The sequence below is a fragment of the Patiria miniata genome, unplaced genomic scaffold, assembly GCF_015706575.1.
Source record: "Patiria miniata isolate m_02_andy unplaced genomic scaffold, ASM1570657v1 HiC_scaffold_5, whole genome shotgun sequence".
Classification (NCBI taxonomy): domain Eukaryota; kingdom Metazoa; phylum Echinodermata; class Asteroidea; order Valvatida; family Asterinidae; genus Patiria; species Patiria miniata.
The window spans coordinates 28,218,595-28,238,879 of record NW_024037072.1 but is presented as its reverse complement, the minus strand read 5'-3'; the positions used below and the strand labels follow the sequence as shown (position 1 = coordinate 28,238,879).

The 20,285-nt window shown below is 41.1% G+C and overlaps 1 protein-coding gene across 3 annotated transcripts; it reads right to left on the bottom strand.

Moving 5' to 3' along the window:
• Positions 1–220: 220 nt before the first annotated feature.
• On the bottom strand, positions 221–12,066 carry LOC119741042 (adipocyte plasma membrane-associated protein-like). Of its 3 annotated transcripts, none has more exons than XM_038216644.1 (10): positions 11,708–12,066; positions 10,805–10,974; positions 8,989–9,090; positions 8,172–8,287; positions 6,908–7,003; positions 5,209–5,319; positions 3,631–3,808; positions 2,634–2,768; positions 1,889–2,087; positions 221–959 (listed from the first exon to the last, which is right to left on the bottom strand). In XM_038216644.1, the coding sequence occupies exons 2-10, from the start codon at positions 10,948–10,950 to the stop codon at positions 708–710; spliced, it is 1,335 nt and encodes a 444-aa protein (XP_038072572.1). In that variant the 5' UTR covers positions 10,951–10,974; positions 11,708–12,066; the 3' UTR covers positions 221–707. The 3 variants fall into 3 exon arrangements, with proteins under 3 accessions (XP_038072572.1, XP_038072573.1, XP_038072571.1); XM_038216645.1 differs by having other exon boundaries at positions 10,805–11,012; positions 11,858–12,066; XM_038216643.1 differs by having other exon boundaries at positions 10,805–11,012; positions 11,708–12,065.
• Between the last annotated feature and the right edge of the window lie 8,219 nt (positions 12,067–20,285).

Genomic DNA, 20,285 nt, shown 5'->3' with positions numbered 1-20,285 from the left:
GCATTTTCGAACCCAAAACCTCAAAAAAGTCAGTGTAACTATATTTGCTATATATTTCCAACCCCCCAATTCCATCCATTTCTGAAAATTACAGCAAAAGCAAATGATGTATATTCCCTTTAAGCTCAGCACACAGCTCCGTTGTCAACTCCAGGCATTAGCGGGGCCATAGGGGAGCACATCACACCAAAATCACAAATACACATATAGTTTATACTTATGGTTTTTGCCAAGGGGAGGGGGGACCCACTGACTGCTGGCCCTGTCTGCGCATGACACAACATTGTATCTGTTGTCTGATGATTTCTTTTCAAAACATGAACAAGTTGTGTTTTCACAAGACTTACACTGGTTCACAAGCAGGTTTGATGTTTTTGGCATATTCTGATCTTGTTACACTTGAGCTCAAGTACATTCTACCACTTACACTTTATAACATTTCCTGAATGTATTTTTTTTCAAGAGTCTGTTTTTTTATAAGTCTTGCATCTTCATTATCATCTTTTCTTAATGTCTATTTTTTATAGTAAATTTTTCAATGCGTTACGTGAAGTACAAAAGGAATGCATTGCATTTGAAAGAGGGAGGGAGAAAAAATTGCCTAATAATTAAACTTACTCCATCTCCAAAATAAAAAAAAATAATAGTACATGTAGTTTCATTTTCAATCCTTAAAAATCTTTCAAAACAAAATTAGTAAGCATCCACTATGCTTTCTTTGATTCTATAGTCTGCGTTTTTTTCTCCAGTGGTCGGTCTTCCATCCCGATTTTCACAATGTAATTATTGTCGGCTGAGCCAACATACAGTGCGTCTCCTGTATCCAGGACACTGCTTGCAGATGAGACCACTTCCCCCGTGGGGTCATGCAGGCTCTGGATGATCTGACCCTGCTGGTCCAGCTCTAGGATCATGCCGTACTTGGGCAGCCAGCTGGTGAGGGTTTCAGCGTCGATATACTGTATGATAGGACAGAGATTATTTCATGACGTTTTGGGGAGTCAGGTTGGCGCACTGGTTCTTTCCTCGCCTTCAAGCTCTATGGCCCGGGTTCGATTCCTGCCCTGATCCACGTGGTGTACATGGATATGAAACACGTGTCCGGAACATGCAGTATGGCATGTGAGTGGTGCATGAGTTGTTGCCTATGTGGGAGGGCTTAATAGATACGTGTACACGTATTAATATGTACCTTTGCACCCAGTGTCAAGAGGGCATCAATGATAAGAAATTGCGTACATGCCTTTTAGTCACATGAACCATTTGAACAATGTGTAATGAACATGCAATATTTACCTCTACTTGAGATTGACGTGCCCAAGGCGAGTTGTTAACGAGTCACTCATTTTTGTGATTCGGGTCAAGTTGAGTCATTTTAAAGAAGTGACTCGAGTCGAGTCATTAGGTCAAGAAGGTCGAGTCGAGTCGAGTCTTCTGATGAGGGACTGGAGTCGAGTCAAGTTATTTGTTCACAGTGACTCGAGTCGAGTCGAATCACACAAATTGTGACTCGAGTGACTCAAGTCATTACAACTCTGCCAAGGCCAGCCTTGAATAGCTGGACTTGAGACCGGAAACCTTTTGATTAACTTGTGCTTAAATTGTTTACAATTTCAAAAACAAACAATAAAGCTTCTTCCCCACACAAACAAAAACAATACAAGGCAAGGCAAGCATAGTACAGTTGGTCCCAGAGCACCTATTCAATTGATTCAGAATTCATCGGTGTTACGCAGTTATCCTATACAACAGCACTGCCTGGCTCATTCAACAGCCAACAACCAGGCTCAGTCATGTGTGCCTGAGGGTCAGTCAGTCAGATACGTGCAGAATAACAGACACCAAAATCTGGAGATCTATTAACAATCCTCACGATCAAGACACCCACCTTTGTGATGATTTTCCGCAGCCAGGGCCTCTCATACAGGAAGTCAATGATGGGAATGGAGGAGCCAATCCGTCCCCCGACGTGAGCCAGAGCCACCCAGTAACCCCCGCTGGCGCTGGGCCGGACCTTCATTGGGGAACCCGGTAAATTCTTGGCAAATACCTGATAGCCACCGGATAGTGGGCCCTGGAAATAATACCTGCAAGAAAATGGGAAATAACGTCAATGTACTCCATTTGTGACATTGTGTGCCAAAAACAACTATTTTTTTTTAGGCCAAAAAAAAAAGTCTCCGGTTTCTGGTATGCGCGCGCGTCGCCGTAGCCATGCGCGTCGGCAAAATGAAAAAGGTTTTTTTTTAATGAAAGATGATGTCCCAAAACCGCCAAACTCACTGGTTTGACTGGAATACTGCTGCTGCACAATTTTAACGTGTTTTTATATTGGGTTATGGTCGAGAATAAGCTTTATGTGGCCTCTCTGGACTCCCATATATTTGCACTAAGTTTAGTCGGACACCATTTGCAGTCATCAGCACACATTTGAAGCAAAAAAGTCAGGTAAAAAAAAAAAAAAAAAAAGCCGCGTCGCCACATCACTTTTTGGGCAAGCTCCATACCAGAAACCGGAGACTTTTTTTTTTGGCCTTAAAAGTGGTGCCTTTTAAGCAAATACTGACAAGAACAACAGGGACACTATAACTTGAAAAACAAATTTGTGGAAAGAGTAATACAATAAAACTTACTTGAGAATGCGGAAGCGTGTTGCTTCTGAGATGAGCATGAAGTTTTCATCGGGGGAGAACTGTATGCCTGTTGGGTAGTACAGCTTAGGTATGGCAATGTTACTCATGTTGTTCACAGGGTTGAACCACAATAACCTGGAAGGGAAAATATTGAAATATAGTGTAAATTCATTCTCCTCTATCCACACCTACTAAACTGGATAACTTTGATGGCATTTTTGCCGATGTTGTAGTGGAGTCCGTCACAAGTCCTTTCACAAAGAAATTAACAAGTCTAGTCACATGAGGATAAACAATGACGAAGGAATTCCTGTGGTGGTTTCCCCTAAAGTTGCACACTTTGATGTTTCCCCGGACTTTCCTCATGCAGTGTTGCCAAACAACTTTGTTGTCAAGCTTCAAATTCATTCAGATATTAATACCGTTACTATTAGCTTAATAATGCTTGCTGTTGCACACTTGTGAACATTTTAAGTGTCACAAAATTTTGTCCGAAATGAAACAATGGTGGCGTCCGGAAATTAGGCAGAAAATCTGTAGAGTGTTTTCTAACATGGCGCGCTTGAACAAATCTCGGAAATCCCTAAGTGAACATTTACAAATTTCTTTAAACTTGGCCAATTCTGATAAACCATTCTTATTTCCAGTCACATATTTACAAAAACATGTTAAATGTTTGCAACTTATTATCTTAATTTGGGTGCATTTTGAAAGGGTTTTATCTGTGCCATTCAAAAAACATTTTTAAAAATTGCACCAAAGCAAAATTTCTCTCTTTCTCGGGTAGGCAAACTCAAGCTTTATATCAAGAATGTTTAGAGCTTGATGAAAATTTCAGTTAGTGTGCAATTTGAGGCAAAACTTTTGCTCTAGCAGGGCACCAGAAGCGAAAAGTCCAAGTGCCCAATGTTAGGGGCCGTGCCGTGTTAGGGGACATGGACAATACACCACAGTTCATTTGAATAGATAATGACTGAGAAAAAAACAACCCAGTTACCTCCCACAGCCACCCGCCTCCCACAAGATGTTATCTCGCTGGCGGTGGTCCCACGTCTTGCAAGAATCGATGAAGAAGAAGTCTTTGTTGTCACCCTTCATCTTTTCCAGGTCGTTACCGTACTTGAGGGGAAACTGATCGTAGGACCTAGCACTGGTCAGTAGCCAGTCAATAACTCCTGCAAGAGGAAAGGTGGCCAAAAAATACCAATACCAATGAGACAAAAACAAAAACACATATAGATTTTTTTTTCCTCATAAATATAAACGTCTGTGGGAAGTTTCATTCGTTCATAAAATGTGGGCACAATTTTTCCTAAGGTAGGCAAAATAATTAACAACCCCCCCCCCCCCTTTTTTTAAATGGCTGCCACAAAGGTACTTTTGTGGTGGCTCCGCATCTGGAAAACAGTTATAATCTATATAATTATGTCTTTGTGAAGTTTACTGCTTTTGTGACGAGTGGGAACAACCGTTTTTACTGCGGGCATGATGAGTCCCGCCCCCGTTTTTAAAATGGATGCAACGCCCCTAAAAGGGTAAATTTGCGATGGCTCCACATCTAAACCATTTTCTCGCATGAATATGAACATCTGTGCCAAATTTCACGCTTTTATGCAAAAGTGCACAATTTCTTCGAATATCCGCTGCACTATTGGTTGCAAATATACAAAATAACATTCCCGGACTAACTGGAATAATGGTGCTTTAAACAAGTGAGCCCAATGTCTTTTTATATTTTGTTTCTAGGCAGTTTACTTCACAAATTTTTTTTAAGTCAATAAATGTTTTTCTTCAACTTGTTTGTTTTTACTGGGATTTAAACTGTTGATTCCAGATAATAACAGCATGGTTATGCTCTGACAAAAGCTTGAACAAAACGATATTTAAAAAAAAAAATTTAAATCTCAACTAAGTAGAACTTTTATGAGTGTTTGCATTTTATTTTGGTTGGTTGGTAGGTTGGTGTTCTTATGGTTCCCAATTTAACCGATTCTGTAAACTTATGTTATTATAAGATGGAATTTTGCGTCGGGGTGATATAAATCAAATTAGGTTTTCCCTTCACGCGGTACCCGCTGCTATGTACATCAGATTCGAAGCAGCCAACCAATCCCGTTAGCTCGGTGGTCGAGAGGTAAGACATCTGCACTAGAAAGCAGGAGGTCGTGGGTTCGAGTCCCACCCGAGTGATTTTTTTTCCATCTTTCACTCGGGAGGTAACACATTGAGTATACAGTGTTTAAACATCGGTGAAGGGCAAAAACCTAATTTGAAACTTATGTATGTTTAATGAATTAATTTCTTAATGTTTGTGAGGATCTGAAATAAACTAAAGACTAAAAAATCTGAAACAACTGTGGATGTATCAATGTTCTTGAGTAGTTGGAAATCCACCTTAGAATGATCTTAATAAGCCTCTGTAGTGATGACGTCACACTTTGTTCACACGTGTGCTTCTTATGGGAACCTGGCGTGGACGACGGTTTCGTTATCCCATAGAAAAGTGCACACGTAAACAAAGTGTGACGTCATCAGTACAGAGGCTTATTGGTACAGCATTCTCAAATGGGCATACCATTGTGCTTCAGACGGAAGAGCCCCATATAGCTGTCCATCACATGAATATCACCATTGTAGATTCTCATTCCTAGTGGGCGTCCACAGCTGGGCTCATTAGCTGGAGTGCCTATAACAGGGGTGACAATGGGGGAACATGTATTAAAGGTACAGTCCATCATTTGCAGCTATCCAAAAAGTAACTGATGCAATTATTTTTGAAAAGCATACTCGGTTAAAAGATAGAAATGGGACTAAACTCCCTGTGAAATTATTCTTTCTGGCAAACTGTCGTTTTGATGAAATCAATAAAAGAAGGCCTTTCCAACAATGCGTCTAAAGACGCTATCGTTGGAAATTTCCGGAGAAGCGCACCAAAGCGTTGGCACGATGCACGCGCGCGGTTGCTATAATTCGTCGGTTCAGTGCGTGACATCGTGTAGCTGCAATCCGCTCAGTGAGAACGTGTCTCAGACGCTGAATTCAGGCCCAATTCAAAATATGACTCAGCAACTTTTGATTTGAAATCAAGATGCTAGAATATTGTTTTTTCGGAATATACAGCATTCACTGAGCTGAAACTTCATCAGGTTAGTTGTTCAGCACCCTTCTTTAGATTTTGAGCACTTTTTAAAATACCCATTTCTTTTGTTGTGTATAAAACTTTTATGGGTAATCCACCTTTAGGGTAAAATTTCAGGGATTCCAGATTCCAAATGGGATTCTTAAAAAACACACCTGAAATCAGGATTAATCCTGGCAAAGCTCCTGAAATCAGGAAACATTATGCCAAATCCCAGCCCTGCTATGAAAAGCAAATAGAAAATTTGCTGATTTTTTAGGCCCCTACCAGTCTCATGTTGACTGGTAACTTCCCGATCCTCAAAGTGTTGGAAGAGTTTTTGAGGATTGATATCATTTACACACACAAAAACATGTAAAGTAATAGTCTCTGGGTTTTTCCTTCTGGCCACCCTTGAAAATTACAGTACAAAAGAAAGGCTGTAGTGGAGAAAAATGCAAAAAACTGAATGTTGGTGATATTTTGTTCGATTTTCAAATTTATTCATATTTGTAATCTTTGATATGTCTTCTACACCCATTCAGGTATGTTAAAGATATAGTATACGATATGTGGAAAAAAAGTGTTTTTAAAGGAAAACAATTGGCATCTTTCATTTTAACTAATACAAAAATAGAAATTTTAATGGCCTTCTCTCAGTATTCTACTTTTTTGACACATCAATAAATGTTTTCAGGTGCTCTCCCCAAAACTCTTCTTTTTTTTAACTTTTTGAGGGGCACTTGTGCAACAAGTCTATATAAAGAGTAATAAGGTACATTGCTATGGAAAGATGCTTCACTTATCCCTACGAGATAGAGTAAAACATGAAGTTATTCGGCAGAAAACTGGGGTGAAAGATGTCATAGAGAAAGTCAGCGAAGCAAAATGGAGATGGGCAGGGCATGTAGCAAGAATTCAGGATAATAGATGGACATGCAGATTAACAGATTGGCAACCACGAATGGGAAAGCGAAGGAGAGGAAGACCAAAGAAAAGATGGAGAGATGATATAACTACATATATGGGAACAGCGACTTGGACTAGGACAGCCAGAAACAGAAGTGATTGGAAACGTCATGAGGAGGGCTTCATTCGACAGTGGATGGACGTAGCCTGATAGATAGATAGATAGATAGAAGTAAATTGTACTTACCGCATGGTCTGGTACCTAGCCTTCCCATACTACGCAGGCTTGATTCATTGGTGATTCTCATGATTGCACCGTCATACGTCCCTGTGAAAATTTTACCTGTGAGAAAGAAAAACACAGCATTAAAAAAAAACCTGATTTGCTTTTAATTCTGAGGGAAGGTACAATGATTTGAGGAATAAAAACGCATTCAAATTGGTAACCACCAATGCACGGTTGTAGTACTTTTACTTGGTACTCGTACTCGAGAACAACTCAAGTACGTTTGAGAATACTGAAACTCACACCCGTACTCAAATATCAAAATACTCGAACTCGAAATCACGGGACTCGTACTCGAGAAGCAAAGTACTTGGACTCGGCTACTGGATATTGTACTCCGTCATCAATAATGCCTGATTATAAGGACTCTGGGGAAAAAAGCTAGTTATTCAGTTTTGAATTAAAAAAAAAAAACTCACATGGAGAGGCACATGCTCCGTTTTATCGATACTTACTGAAAAGTACCGGGTTGTGGAGAGCATCAATTTACTTTGTGTTAGTCTTTGCATAGACAACATGTTTCGTCTCTGCGACTGGCATGTCAGCGTGGGATCGAGTCATAGTACTCGTACTTGGAGGTACTTGGACTCGGCTTCACAACATTTGTACTCAAAGGCCCAAGTACTTGGACTTGGGTTCCATACTCATTCTTAAGGGTTAAAGTACTCGAATGCGAGTGGTACTTTGTAGTACTTTGTACTCAGATGAAAGTACTCGACTACAACACTGCAACAATGCAACCAACCTATGTAGGCTGTGTATCAACTAACACTGACTAGCACCCATGGAGTGAAAGTTAGTCCAACTATGAAACAGTTCTGAACAAAGCTCACTCAATATCTTTTGTAATTTCAACACTGACAACAAGGACTTCCAAGGAAGTCTAGAGCCCTTGACTTACAGCAGCAGGCACTAACCGTCATATTGCACCAGGCACTACCCGTCATATTGCACCAGGCCCTAACCGTCACATTGCACCAGGCACTAACCGTTATATTCCACCAGGCACTAACTGTTATATTCCACCAGGCACTAACCGTTATATTCCACCAGGCACTAACCGTTATATTCCACCAGGAACCGTTATATTCCACCAGGCACTAACCGTTATATTCCACCAGGCACAAACTGTTATATTCCACTAGGCATTAACTGTTATATTCCACCAGGCTCTAACTGTTATATTCCACCAGGCACTAACTGTCATATTCCACCAGGCACTAACCCTTATATTCCACCAGGCACTCCGGGCCTCGGATCTTCCCTTCCAGGATCTTGACACCATCATACAGCCTTGTGTTGGGGGCAAGAACGCCCTTTAGAGTCGGAGGAGTTGGAAGACTAAAAGAAACAACAAAACATCAACTTTGAGGGTAAAGGTTTCACAGTTTCAAGCCCACTTTAAAATAACTTTGAACAATGTACCTGTTGATTTTCTTCCCAGCTTATGATTAACATTATCCTCAGTACATTGTAAAAAAATTTAGCAGTTTTATATGTAATGCCATATTTTGATACAGAGTGCCCAGATGTATGACAAATCTGAAACTAAGGCTGTCTCTGGCTATGACCAGCAGTATCACACTCATCTTTTTAAAGTGGATTTCCCAGCTTTCAAAGGTGCGTGTGTTATTTGACGGCTGTAGCAAAGTTACTCGGCACACACTTAGTTCCAGCACCATGATCCCTACAAAATGAGTCAGGGGGTACATTTGTAGTTTGTCAAGTCTTTGAAAAGTACTTTTACAAACTAGTCCCTGTACAGCCCCAAACTGCCCTGTCTTTTACTCCTTGTACCGCCCAAAACTGCCCAAGCACTCATTGGTTCTTATGGATTCTTCAGGAGATAAATACAATGTAAAAAATGGGTTATATGTACATATAGTCCGTATATATGTCCAAGTCCAAGGCATCTAAGGAAAGCACATTCCTTCAACAGAAGATTATTATTACCGTTGATTCACATCATCCACAATTGGTCCCAAATTCTGACTGTGTTTTTCAAAAATCCAATACACAATGGATCAATCAATCAGACTCACCTGAAACCTTCAGGATTGATTGGTGACTCTATGTAATACGTAATTCCACCGGCAATAATGGCGACCCCCAACAGTATTTTCAGTAGAAATTTAACACGCTGCCTGTGAAAATAAAAATTACAAATATGAATGAACACATACATTGTATCTCGGAAAAGTTTGAGAAGTATATTCATAAATGGTGAGTAGTTAGCAATTGTGCTTGTCAGTCTAGAGCAATTCCACCGTCCTTACAAATCCAAAAAGTTTTTGTGTTCTGTTTAGCTCAGTGAATAGACATAAAAATATATTTCAAATCTTATACGTCCATCATGTAGTAATGTCAAGGAGATTACACACTTGGAGTTTTGTATAATTTCTTTGAATCATTTTCTTTTGAATTACATATGTGAGCTACTGAGGCAAAATGAGGCATGTCCCCCAAAACAATGCAAAACCTTGTTTTGAGTAATCAACGCCTGAAGTCGGATATATGGTACTAGAAAAATCATGTGTAAATCATTTTTGATTGTTTTGTATTTTTCAGTAGCCAAGTTATCCACGATTCACACTATGCCTTTTTGTTGGGAAAAAAATACCCACAAAAGTGGAAAAACTGAAGAACGTTTTTCAGTGCCGTTGGCGGCGCAAAGCCTTTTCTTTTTTTCAAAGCCGTTTTTCTCAAAATGAGGTTAGCGAAACTTGGCAGGACACTGTTGAAGTTCCTGTGTCATATCTTTGGAATAAATTAAGCTATAGCAATAAATTTGATATCATTGGAAAGCCAATGATTTGCCCTCTAACATGATGTACATAACGTGAAAAGTCGAAGGTGGGGGTCATTCCTCATTATGCTATGGCAGGTCACATATCATTATTAATTGGCTCTGTCATTGACATTTAAAATAAAAAAATATAAGTGATGTAATGTATAAGATTTAAAAAAAAATTACTTTTCCGGTTTATTCACTGAGCATTCTCTGATTTGTATGATGTCCCTGACGCTGTGTAATGTCCATGATATGGACATGGAACTTTTCAGATTTCACTCATATTCCTTGAACAAATCGCAGAACATGAGACTTGAGTCAACTGTTTTGGCCTCAGCTTTACCAATTGTATGTTAGGTAAGGCATTATGTAAGAATCTAAATCAACACCATTTATTTTATTCCAAATGTATTAATTTTAAGCATCAATAGTAATTTGGTATTATTGAATGTTCGGAAACAAGTGTTTTAATAAACTGAATTGGAATACCCTTATTAAAGATTAAAATTTAATAAAAAATTGAAAAAGGTGGCCGTGCTACCCCGTCTAGCTTTTGTATCAACCGAATTGAGCAAGAGGCCCATTGTAATTCAAAGATTATTACAATATCCCTTTTACAATCGGTAGCCATCTTTCATTTACAAGGGTCAAGTGAGGTGCTGTGGTCCAATGGTTACGGAGTTCGACTCATGTGCCGTGGTACATGGGCTCGAATCCTGACGGGGAACATTCAACATGGTGCTTGAGCGCTTGGGCAAGGCACTTTACTACGATTGCCTCTCTCCACCCAGGTGTAGTAAATGGGTACCTGGTTGGAAGAAATTCCTTCAATGCTTGAGCGCCGTAATGGCAGCCGTGCTAAAGCCAGGGTAATAATAGAGCGCCTGGAGCGTCACTTCATAACAGACATGAGCGCTATACAAAAAACCATTATTATTATTTTATTATTACTCATGGGAATACCTGTGAAAAAAAAAAATTGATGATCGAGCGTCAAAGATGTTGGCCCTACAAAGGGTCAACAAGGGGACACAAGGTGTATATGGGCCAAATAGCAGAAGATTTACCATAAAGTCGGCGGTCTTAGTTTCCGAACATGTGGCACAGGCACTTGCTCTTTCTTCTTGGTGTCCACTTCCTCCACCCCAGGGGAAGACGACGGAGACTTGACCTTCCTTTGTTTCAGGCCGCTGCTTGATGATGTGTCAGACATCCCGTCAAATGGTGGTTATAACAGCTACGGAATTGAAGGCACAGTTGGAAAATTCTAATGTTCTGCAAGGCAACGTTAGAAATGGTCAGGATTGTTTTTGTTTCTTTTTTGGGGGTGGGGTTGGGGTAAGTTGCTTTTTTTTTTTTTTCATATCACTGGGTCAGAGTAACAATACTGTAGTTTATACTTATGTTTACGCCAAGATAAGTTCACTTTAATCGGAAAATTAAACAACTATATTCCATTTTTTTTTCCCCAGAAGCTATTTCACCAACTTCTAGAACCAGAATGCACCTGTGCCTTAATTCAGCGATCGTGTATATGGGCGCGGCCCGGTTCTTATAAAAGTATAGCCCCATAAATGTGGCCAATTTACTGGACTACCTCCGTAAATAAAGGCCACACTTCCACTATGTACAAAAACATAGGAAAATGGGATATTCGGATATGGCCTAGTGATGCTATCGCCAGACTATGTCCGAATGTTAAAAAGGTGATAAGTTGGGTCCCAGTTACTCGGACTAGGAAAATCGTAATTTCTTCCCCAAGTCAAGAAATTGTTAAAATAAAAATTACAAAAAAAGCCTAGGTGATTTACAGTAATTGAGAGAAGTCTGCTTCAGGTTGAAAATGTCATTTTGGGGTAATAAAAAACTCTTGAATCTAATTTGATCGAAACTAAACAAGGCCCTACACTACACGATCGCCTTAAGTCCGCAACTTTAAATATAAGTTCAACTTGCAGTTGCATACTCACTCGCTCAAGGAACGTGTGGAACTGCGGCGCGGTGAGGGAAGCGAATGGCGAAGTTGTGAAGAAAGTCACAGAATTCTGCAAAATTCTGTGCAGAGTGCTTCCCCCGAACGATCAATCCAGTTTAATACGACTGTTTCAGTGATCACACACCGTGAGCACAGATGAACTTCCTCAAATGGCTTTGTTACCGACACTCTCCAAAAAAAATGCCAACACTTCCCCTTCTCGGTGCGGTGAGGTAGATTCTAGTTCATTCACTGGGTTGTTATCGTATTTGTACAAGTACACGTGCATTTATCTGGCGCTCGCATTTGCCTCATAATATCCGGGTACGGGTAGATGGATACCCTTTACTTCCTGCTTCATTGCCATTAACAATCCTTATTCTCAGTTTGGGGACCAGTCTCGGAAACCTACGGTGCCTTAAGCCGGACACACTACAATTTGTGTTTACGTGTACTCCGAAAGGCACTGGGTTTTTTTTGTGTGTAAGTGAAAGTATGAGCGCTTATGTGTATCCTTGTGGAGACATTTCCACAATAGGGAACAAAATACTGTATAGGTCTCCACAGGGCAATTCTATAGATGAATAGGTCTCCACAAGGTTTTCACGAAATAGATATGTGGATTTTACTCAAAAACTAGGAATTTCCAAGGTGGGTTGATCTGTCGCAAAGTGGAAGAGTTTTTCAGCCAAGGAAATTAATTCTGGTTAAAACAAGAGCATTTTGAAACTTCACTTTGAAACTCGAAAACTTTACTACGCGAGAACAAAGAAATGTCTCCACAAGGATACACATTCGAGAATGTGCAGGCCGTATATATCCGCATTGAGTGAGGTCCCAGGTAACATTCCCTGATGGGGCCCATATGCCAAATATATGGGCATACTCATGGGCATTCCCATCATATGGGTAGCTATAAGATGGGCCCATATAGGGCAGATGCATGGATGTGCATATGGGATTGCCCACATTTAGCCCTTATGGTGCCCATATACTAAATGTCTGGGCAGATGCAATATGAGCTGAGGTTGCCCACATTATGGAGGAATTCCTCCATTAGCCCTTATGGCGCCGATAATGCCAAATGTCTGGGCAGCAGCAGATCATGCATTGCCCACATTAGCCCTTGTGGGACCCATATGCCATATATCTGGGCAGATACATAAGGGATTACCCACATTAAGCCCACATGCGGCCCATGTGCCATGTCTGGGCAGATGCATAAGGGATGGTAACGTTCATAAACAGAGTACACGTACGTATACAAAGAAATTTCGTTATCAAAAGAGATTGCACTCTATTTTACGAGATTCAAATTAGGGTTATGGCAGCTATAGGTACAGGGTTCAGTTGACCACGAAGGAAGGGGACCATGTCCGCGATCACGCCGCGGGAAACCGATTCCAAATAGAATACCTACTGCGATTCCGATCTGAGCATCCGCGTAGTAAATCGTGAAACCAATCCGACCCGCGACTCACGCACTGCAAGTCGGTTTCGGGTTGGTTTCAGTTTCGGGACCGAGTCTGGTTGGAATAGAGCCTGAAGACCGCCGCAGCTAATGAGGCTTTGACACGGTCACTCGGGCCCACCACGGATATGTGCTCAGTCCCACCTAGCTACTCATTCACAAATTAAAAAAACCCTCATAAATAGCTCACTAAATCTTTTGAGCTATTTCGTTTATGCCGGCACAGGACCCGCTACGATTTTCCGCAGCATAAGGCCAAAAAAAAAAATAGTCGGTCTCTGGTCAGACCGAAGTTCCGGAATTGATGCGGCGACGCGGTTTTTTTTTTTTTGGTGGCTTTTTTTTTTCAAGCTTGTATTGTACAGACAAGGTGGTGTCCTCCATAATTTGCCTTGGTGCCCTTTATCATTTGCCTTGGTGCAATTTCCCCATTCCATGGTGCTCCTTGGTACAAAAATTTGAGGAGGGCGGCAATAGAGGGCGCTGTTGTAGCTTCCGTGTTAATTTGGGGGGGGGGGGGGGGAGGTTGACGCGCATGATTAAAATCGACGCGCGCGCTGACCAGAGACCGAGTTTTTTTTTTTGGCCTTAACAGACCGATAATTTTTGCTGGCCCACGAAATCTTCGTTCGAGTAGGTTTTTTTTCTAATTAATTGGATTAAAAAAGAGAGCCAAGTTTATTTCGTAACAAGAAAATGAGGGGCATTCCAAATCCCAGACGAAAAACAAGTATCTCTACGGGCCCATCAGCTACTTAAGAAATCAGGGTTTCTACCTTTCTACATACAGCGCGTCCCTAAATATACGCAACTTTTTTTGCGAGGCTCTATAGCGTCATCACGGAAACACGTTAAGCTTGGAATCTGAACTTTATCCCTGGCGAGTATTAGTTTGATATTTAAAAGAGTTCTTAAAATTATTCGTGTTCAAATAAAGGCATCATGTCGAAAACAAACTCAACCGGTTTCAAGGAAAATCGATGATGGGGTATACATCAGCCTAAGTCGAGTCACACTTTGAGCGCGCTTTTTGAATAAAGGTATACCGCACGCTAGTGTATTTCAAAACTTTAACTTGAAACGAAGAACAATTTTGTGAGCAAAGTAGTCTACGTGGATCGAAAATAATAGGAAACACAAAATGTAAAAGGCAACGAGATCGTCACATCATGATTATGATGAACCATTAGCACATTCAAAAACAGTGCGCATGGCCAGTTTTCCTTGAAATCGGTTGAGTTTGTTTTTGACATGCTTTTATTTGAACACGAATCATTTCAAAACCCTTTTGAAAATCAAACCAATACTTACCATGGAGATTAAGATTCTAAGCTTTAAAATGATGTAAAACAGTGGCGGTATAGGTGTTTCCGCGGCAACGCTACAACAGAGCCTCGCAAAAGAAAATGTTGAGGGTATTTAGGGACGCGCTGTACTGTGGTCATTCCTTTGGTTTCGTGTATATAGTTAAGAAAAACCGGAGACAAATACTGTAAACAATCATTCAGCGCAAATTTCGTATCATGATTTCCTTGAGTGTTCCACTTATACTTCATATTGCGACACTAACCCTAAACCAAAAATGCCTTTTTCAGAGACTGGGCGAAACATTGTGCATGTGATGGGCTTATAATTATGCAGGGCGTTACACCCTGGGCTCTGATCCGATCAACTTGAGATCCATATGGAGATCATTGGTTTGGGTGATGGGTTGGTTATCCATTCAGACTGAAAACTTGGGACAATGGAGTGTGTGCGACTTCAATGGGCCAGGGCCCAGGCCCTCGGGAAAATTTCATGTATGGGAGCTGTCGAGAAAAAGTTCGAGTCACAAACAAAAGGGAACACGAGTGTACAAGCAATCATGATGCAGTCACGGCCGGTGGATCTTTGAACAAACTGGAGGAACGAACGCGCACACTATGGATCACGCACCATGTGCGTCGCCAGGATTTTTTCCCAGGGGGGCTGGGGGGGGGGGCAAAGCAATTTTTTTAACTTTTTCATTATATTCTCAATTTGTCATTTTTCCGAGCATGAGCGGGGGAGCATTTGCCCCCCCCCCCCATCAAATAAATAGCAATATGGCTTCGCACCTCTTTTTCCTTCCCACCCCCCCCCCTTTTTTTTTATCGTTTTACGCCCATATGTCACGCACGCATAGGATCCACACAGTGTTTTCCACTTTCTGAAAAAAAAAAGTGTTAGAGGCCCGGGGCCCAAATAATGTCGGACATGCACAGTACTGTACAGAATGCGCCATCGTGAACTCTACATCATGCGTTTCTGGTGAAATGATAATCGTTCAAAAGTGGCACCCTACCTTCTGACGTAAAAATTATAGGTCTATCTTGGAAACCATGCATTTCCGTGTAGGCCTTATTATTTCTCTAAAGAATTGAAGGAATGTAAGTTTCAAAAATCTTGCCGGTCACAATACGTTTCTTTTCAAGTTGGCGGCAAACGCGTGTTCGCTAGGATAATGCATGTGTGTAAAAAAGATAGGTCTGAAACCATTCATGGGAATCATAACGGCAGCTTTATAATTGGCCTGAAATTTGGCGGTTTTATGTGCAAATTTATGCGTGCATGCTAGGCAAAAAAATCTGCCGTGTCTGGCATTAAAAAAATCCACGAATGTTAGACATTTTATGTAACTTTCCTGTTTTATATCAGACGTTCGAAATAATGGGAGTATTAACAGTTACAGTAAATAAGGCAGATAAGGGGGGGGGGGGTTCGGTTGGTAAACCACTTGTCCCGCCGTCCCTGTGGCAAAAGTTAAACAAGATCCCAATTCTCATTTGTAGTTTCCTGCATACTTGAAATACATCAAAATTTGCGTTGTAACGCCGTGTCTTGTTTTTCTCTCCATATTCTAAGCTCTTTCGCCTATATTATTATCACGGAGGGTCGGAAGGATGACAGATATAGTACTCGAATAAGGGGCAACGCCCAGCCCGGTCCAAATTCCACCTTTATAATATCCGCCCTTAATGGCACTGGTATGGTGCTGTGATCATGGAGAAAGTTCTCGCTTAAATGCTAAAAAAAAAACACTTCCACGATACTGATGTTTTATGTTCCTACTTTCCTAGCCTTACTTTTGATCAAACTAAACTGGGCACGCACACAGTACCCATTTTCCGTGAACTCGGATATTAATGTGCTCAACACGTCAGCAAATCACAAGTGCTTTTCACCAATTGAGTCAGTAGTGTAGACTGCGTATTTGACCCTGGTTTTTTGTGGAGGATCATGATCCTCATCGAGGATCATATCGGTAACCCCGACGAGGATCATCAGAGGGGATGTGGCTGTGGGGAGGTGACGTCACGGATCGATAGACAAATCGATAATGAGGTGGAGATAAGGGTTTAATGAGGATTAAAGCGTTTGCAGACAAAAGTATAATAAAATGGTATGCGGAGGATCAGGATAGCGTATCGAGACACTGTGTGTGAATGTGGACGAAACAATATTTTAACCCAATTCGTGGATGAAGGCGAGTATCGATAAACACAGTTCTCAATATACATGTACTATCATCAATTGAACTCTTTTTGTATTTATTTATTCGTTATTTTTTTTTTTTTTTTTTTTTTTTTTTTTTTTATAAATATATTTGTACGTATAGCATATTTTTTTTTCTGCACAAAACAAAACAAAAGTAGGGTTTTAGAAGAGACAAACAATAACATTGAAGTAGCACACATCGAGACGTACTAAAATTACAAAAAAGTGCACACAGAACACGGACACGAACAATAATATCAAAATACACTTAAAACATAAAATAAAATCAAACGCGCGCACTTTTCAAACGAATCTAAAAACGTAACTAGAACAGTCATCCATCTGCAGACACAAAAGGACTGAAACTGAATATTAAAAGCCACGTATATAAGCGTTATATCCTTTAACAATAAAAATACACACAACTTAATAAAAGACGACTCGGGGTGCCTAAAACCAACCGGAACTCACCAGAACATTCCTTAAGTGGTCAACGGGCGATATTCAGTTTTCAAGTATTTTATTCGTAATCACTGCAATCAGTAAAACATGCGTTTAATTACAATCAATGCTTACTTTATTACAACCAATATAAAACAAAATATGTAAAAATTACATAAAGTAAGAGAGAAAAAAAAAGAAAGAAATGCTAAAATAATTAAACATAACGATCAGTAATTGGCAGATTAATTCGGTTCAGTTCATAGATAGATTAAGGTGAAAAAATAGCCGACAACTTTAGTTTAATAATTATGTACGTATAGCTTTATTTTAGTCGCCCTCAAAACGTTACTTTTTTCGTATTTGAAGAAATTAAGATGTAAAAAAAAAAAAAAAAAAAAAAAAGTTCATTACGTTCCTCCCATCCATACCCTTTCGTTCGAGCGACGGTATCAGTGTTTCCCTACCAAATTAAATTATTAAATCTTCCATTATCATAGCTTAATTAAAAAAAAAAAAAAAAAAAGAGAATGTGTAGTATACATGTTTCATAAAAAAGGACAAGTTTTAATTGAGCGTTTAAAAAAAAAAATAGTTTTTCTGAAATAAAAACGGAACGCTTACTGCTTATTCATTTCATTTGAAAATGTCTTCGTGGCTGACAAAAAAATGTAAGGCTTCAAAGCAAGCTTGAAGTTGTTATCTTTTATCTTAAAACAAAATTAACTTAGCATGATTACACGTGTTTTGTAGTTTGGAAAACAAGCTGGAGATATTCTTAAAGAAATGACATAAAAATCCGACGTGCCATTATCAATTATTGCTAGATATCACATAGGCCCTATACACTTCGATACTATAAGTCAAGATACGTGGTAGACACACCGTCTGGATCTACTTTCCTCTTCGGATATAGATAGCTGAATGCAGTTTTCGCTTGTTCGTACGTGTACATGCCATCGCGTTGCATCCTGAACCCTCGGTTGACTCCTCCGCTAGCTGTCTGTGATGTTAACACCTCCATATACTGTTGCTTGGTGATGTCGTTATTGGCCTTGTTGAGTCCTTTGCAGCTTATTTTGTTCTTGGATCCGAAGCAGTAGTAGGTCTTACTGCAGAGAGCAATAATCCCATCTCCTTCCCACTCCACCTTGAACAATCCAGGAGTCCGCTTGTCGTAGGCAAGGTGAGCGGCGGTGTCGTCCCGGGGAAACCACTGGTGCTTCTCCCTCACATACTGCTCCTTCATCTCCTCCTTGATGACATCGTCTAAAGTATTCCCCGAGATGGCGAGATAAGCCGAATCCGTGTCCATCTCGCACATCTGAAAGTCGGACGGGTGGACAAACTTGAGTAAGAAGTCATAATAGAACTCCAACATGCGCAATTTCGCAAACTGATAGACAAAGAAGCCGATTTGGAGCGGGAGGTTGAGGCGGATCATCTTCTTAGCCATGTCCACTTCGTACACGTCATCATCGAGCGCGTGAAGTGCACGGAAATGGGACTTGTTGACGTATCGAGGAGCCTCTGCATCGTTGCACACGCGGACGTTCATGTGTCGCTCCTGATTGGTGACGGTCTTCCCGTAGGCCGAGTTTCCCAGGAGCTTCATGGTATCGGCTAAGATGGCTTTACTAGGGTCCGAATCTCCAGCCCTCCGTGCATCACTCACCGCATCACCGAACGCCTCGAAACACCTGTTCTTTCTGAACTGGATGACTTCGTGCACGTGGAGAACTTGCAGACCGTGACCGATGTACCACTGGAGTAGGGGAGTGGCTAACAGAATACGTTTGCCGTACATACTGCCGATCAGACTACGCCTAGGTGTCTTCATCGTGCCTTCTTTCTCGGCATAAGTACGCATGTGGTCTCCGATATCTGCCCTACCAATATCTATATTTTTAAAAATGGGCGGCATTTCTGCGAAGTGATCTCTTAAAGCCTCTGGGACTTCAATGTCACACTCGACCAAACCAAACATGGACCCGTCCATAACTGTGTTGATTATTTCTTGCTGCGTCATCGTCTTACGGTGATAGTGTGGTAGTCGGTTACATTTCACAAACTGACTCAGCTTGTGATCGGTAGCCTGGAGGTGCCGCCACTCACACTCCCACATTTCTTTGAGCTGATAACCCTGCTGACGAATATACGTTGACGTCTGCTCAGTCTGGCGCCTCAACTCTTCCATGCTCATTTTTCTGACGGAATTGTATTCGTCTGTGTTGTAAGAGCACTGGTGGCCGTGCCAGAAACACCCGTGGAACTGGAAGACGGTGTTGGTTTCCTCACAAAAACCGTCCACGGGGAGTCGTCTGGCACCGACTTGTTTCTCCTTGGCGTTATATTTATGCCGAATGTGAACACCCTCTGAATGTGCCACCCATTCCATCCACTCTGCCGCCATGGTGCCCCACTTTTGGCTTTGGACCGGCTTGAATTTTTGCTCAGCCTTCCTGCGGACAAAGTTCCCGACGGGCATTTCCTGCATCAGCGACCAAAGATACAATGCATTGGCATCAAAGCCGACGATGTTTTGACAACGTTTTGAACCTTTGCGGATGAACGTCTTTCCTTTTTCATGATAGCGATGAAAGACAATCGACGGACCCCCGACGATGTTGTCCTTGATGGTGTAGTAAAGGTCACGATTTGCCTCGTCGATGAGGCTGAAATAGACGTCTTTAGGAAGAGTGAGGAACAAATACTGAAGTGACAAGCCCGGAACAGAGATGGCGGATTTGAACATGTCCATGTGGCGCTCCCTATAAAATGCAAACATCTTGTCTACCGCTTCTAGGAAGGGGACGACGTCGAGATTGTTATACCAAATAAGGAGATCTCGCACTTTGGTCATACCGTGTTCCTTCCATACGTGTCGACAGTATTCATATTCCTTCTCAGTTATATTGCACCCCTTCAACTTGCTGTAGAACGCCTGGTGAGGCGGAAGTTCAGCATAGTCAAGTTTTTGCAAGTCATCTATCCATTCGTATGGGAAGAATCCTTTGTCTGATGCACAGTCATACGCCTTTAGGAATTTCGCGTAGCTATAACCCGGAGCTAGATAATTTGAGATATCCAGGAATTTTAACTTTTCTGTCTTCAGGGCCATGTACGTGGAGGTTCTTTTGATGAT

Bases quoted from the DNA above. Each gene is read 5' to 3' on its own strand.
- LOC119741042 (XM_038216644.1), bottom strand. From the start codon at position 10,950: ATGTCTGACACATCATCAAGCAGCGGCCTGAAACAAAGGAAGGTCAAG. The intron at 3,809-5,208 runs GTATGCCCATTT...TTCCTCTTGCAG, and splicing joins CTTCCGTCTGAAGCACAATG to GAGTTATTGACTGGCTACTG. The intron at 960-1,888 runs GTGGGTGTCTTG...CCTATCATACAG, and splicing joins TGCGGAAAATCATCACAAAG to TATATCGACGCTGAAACCCT.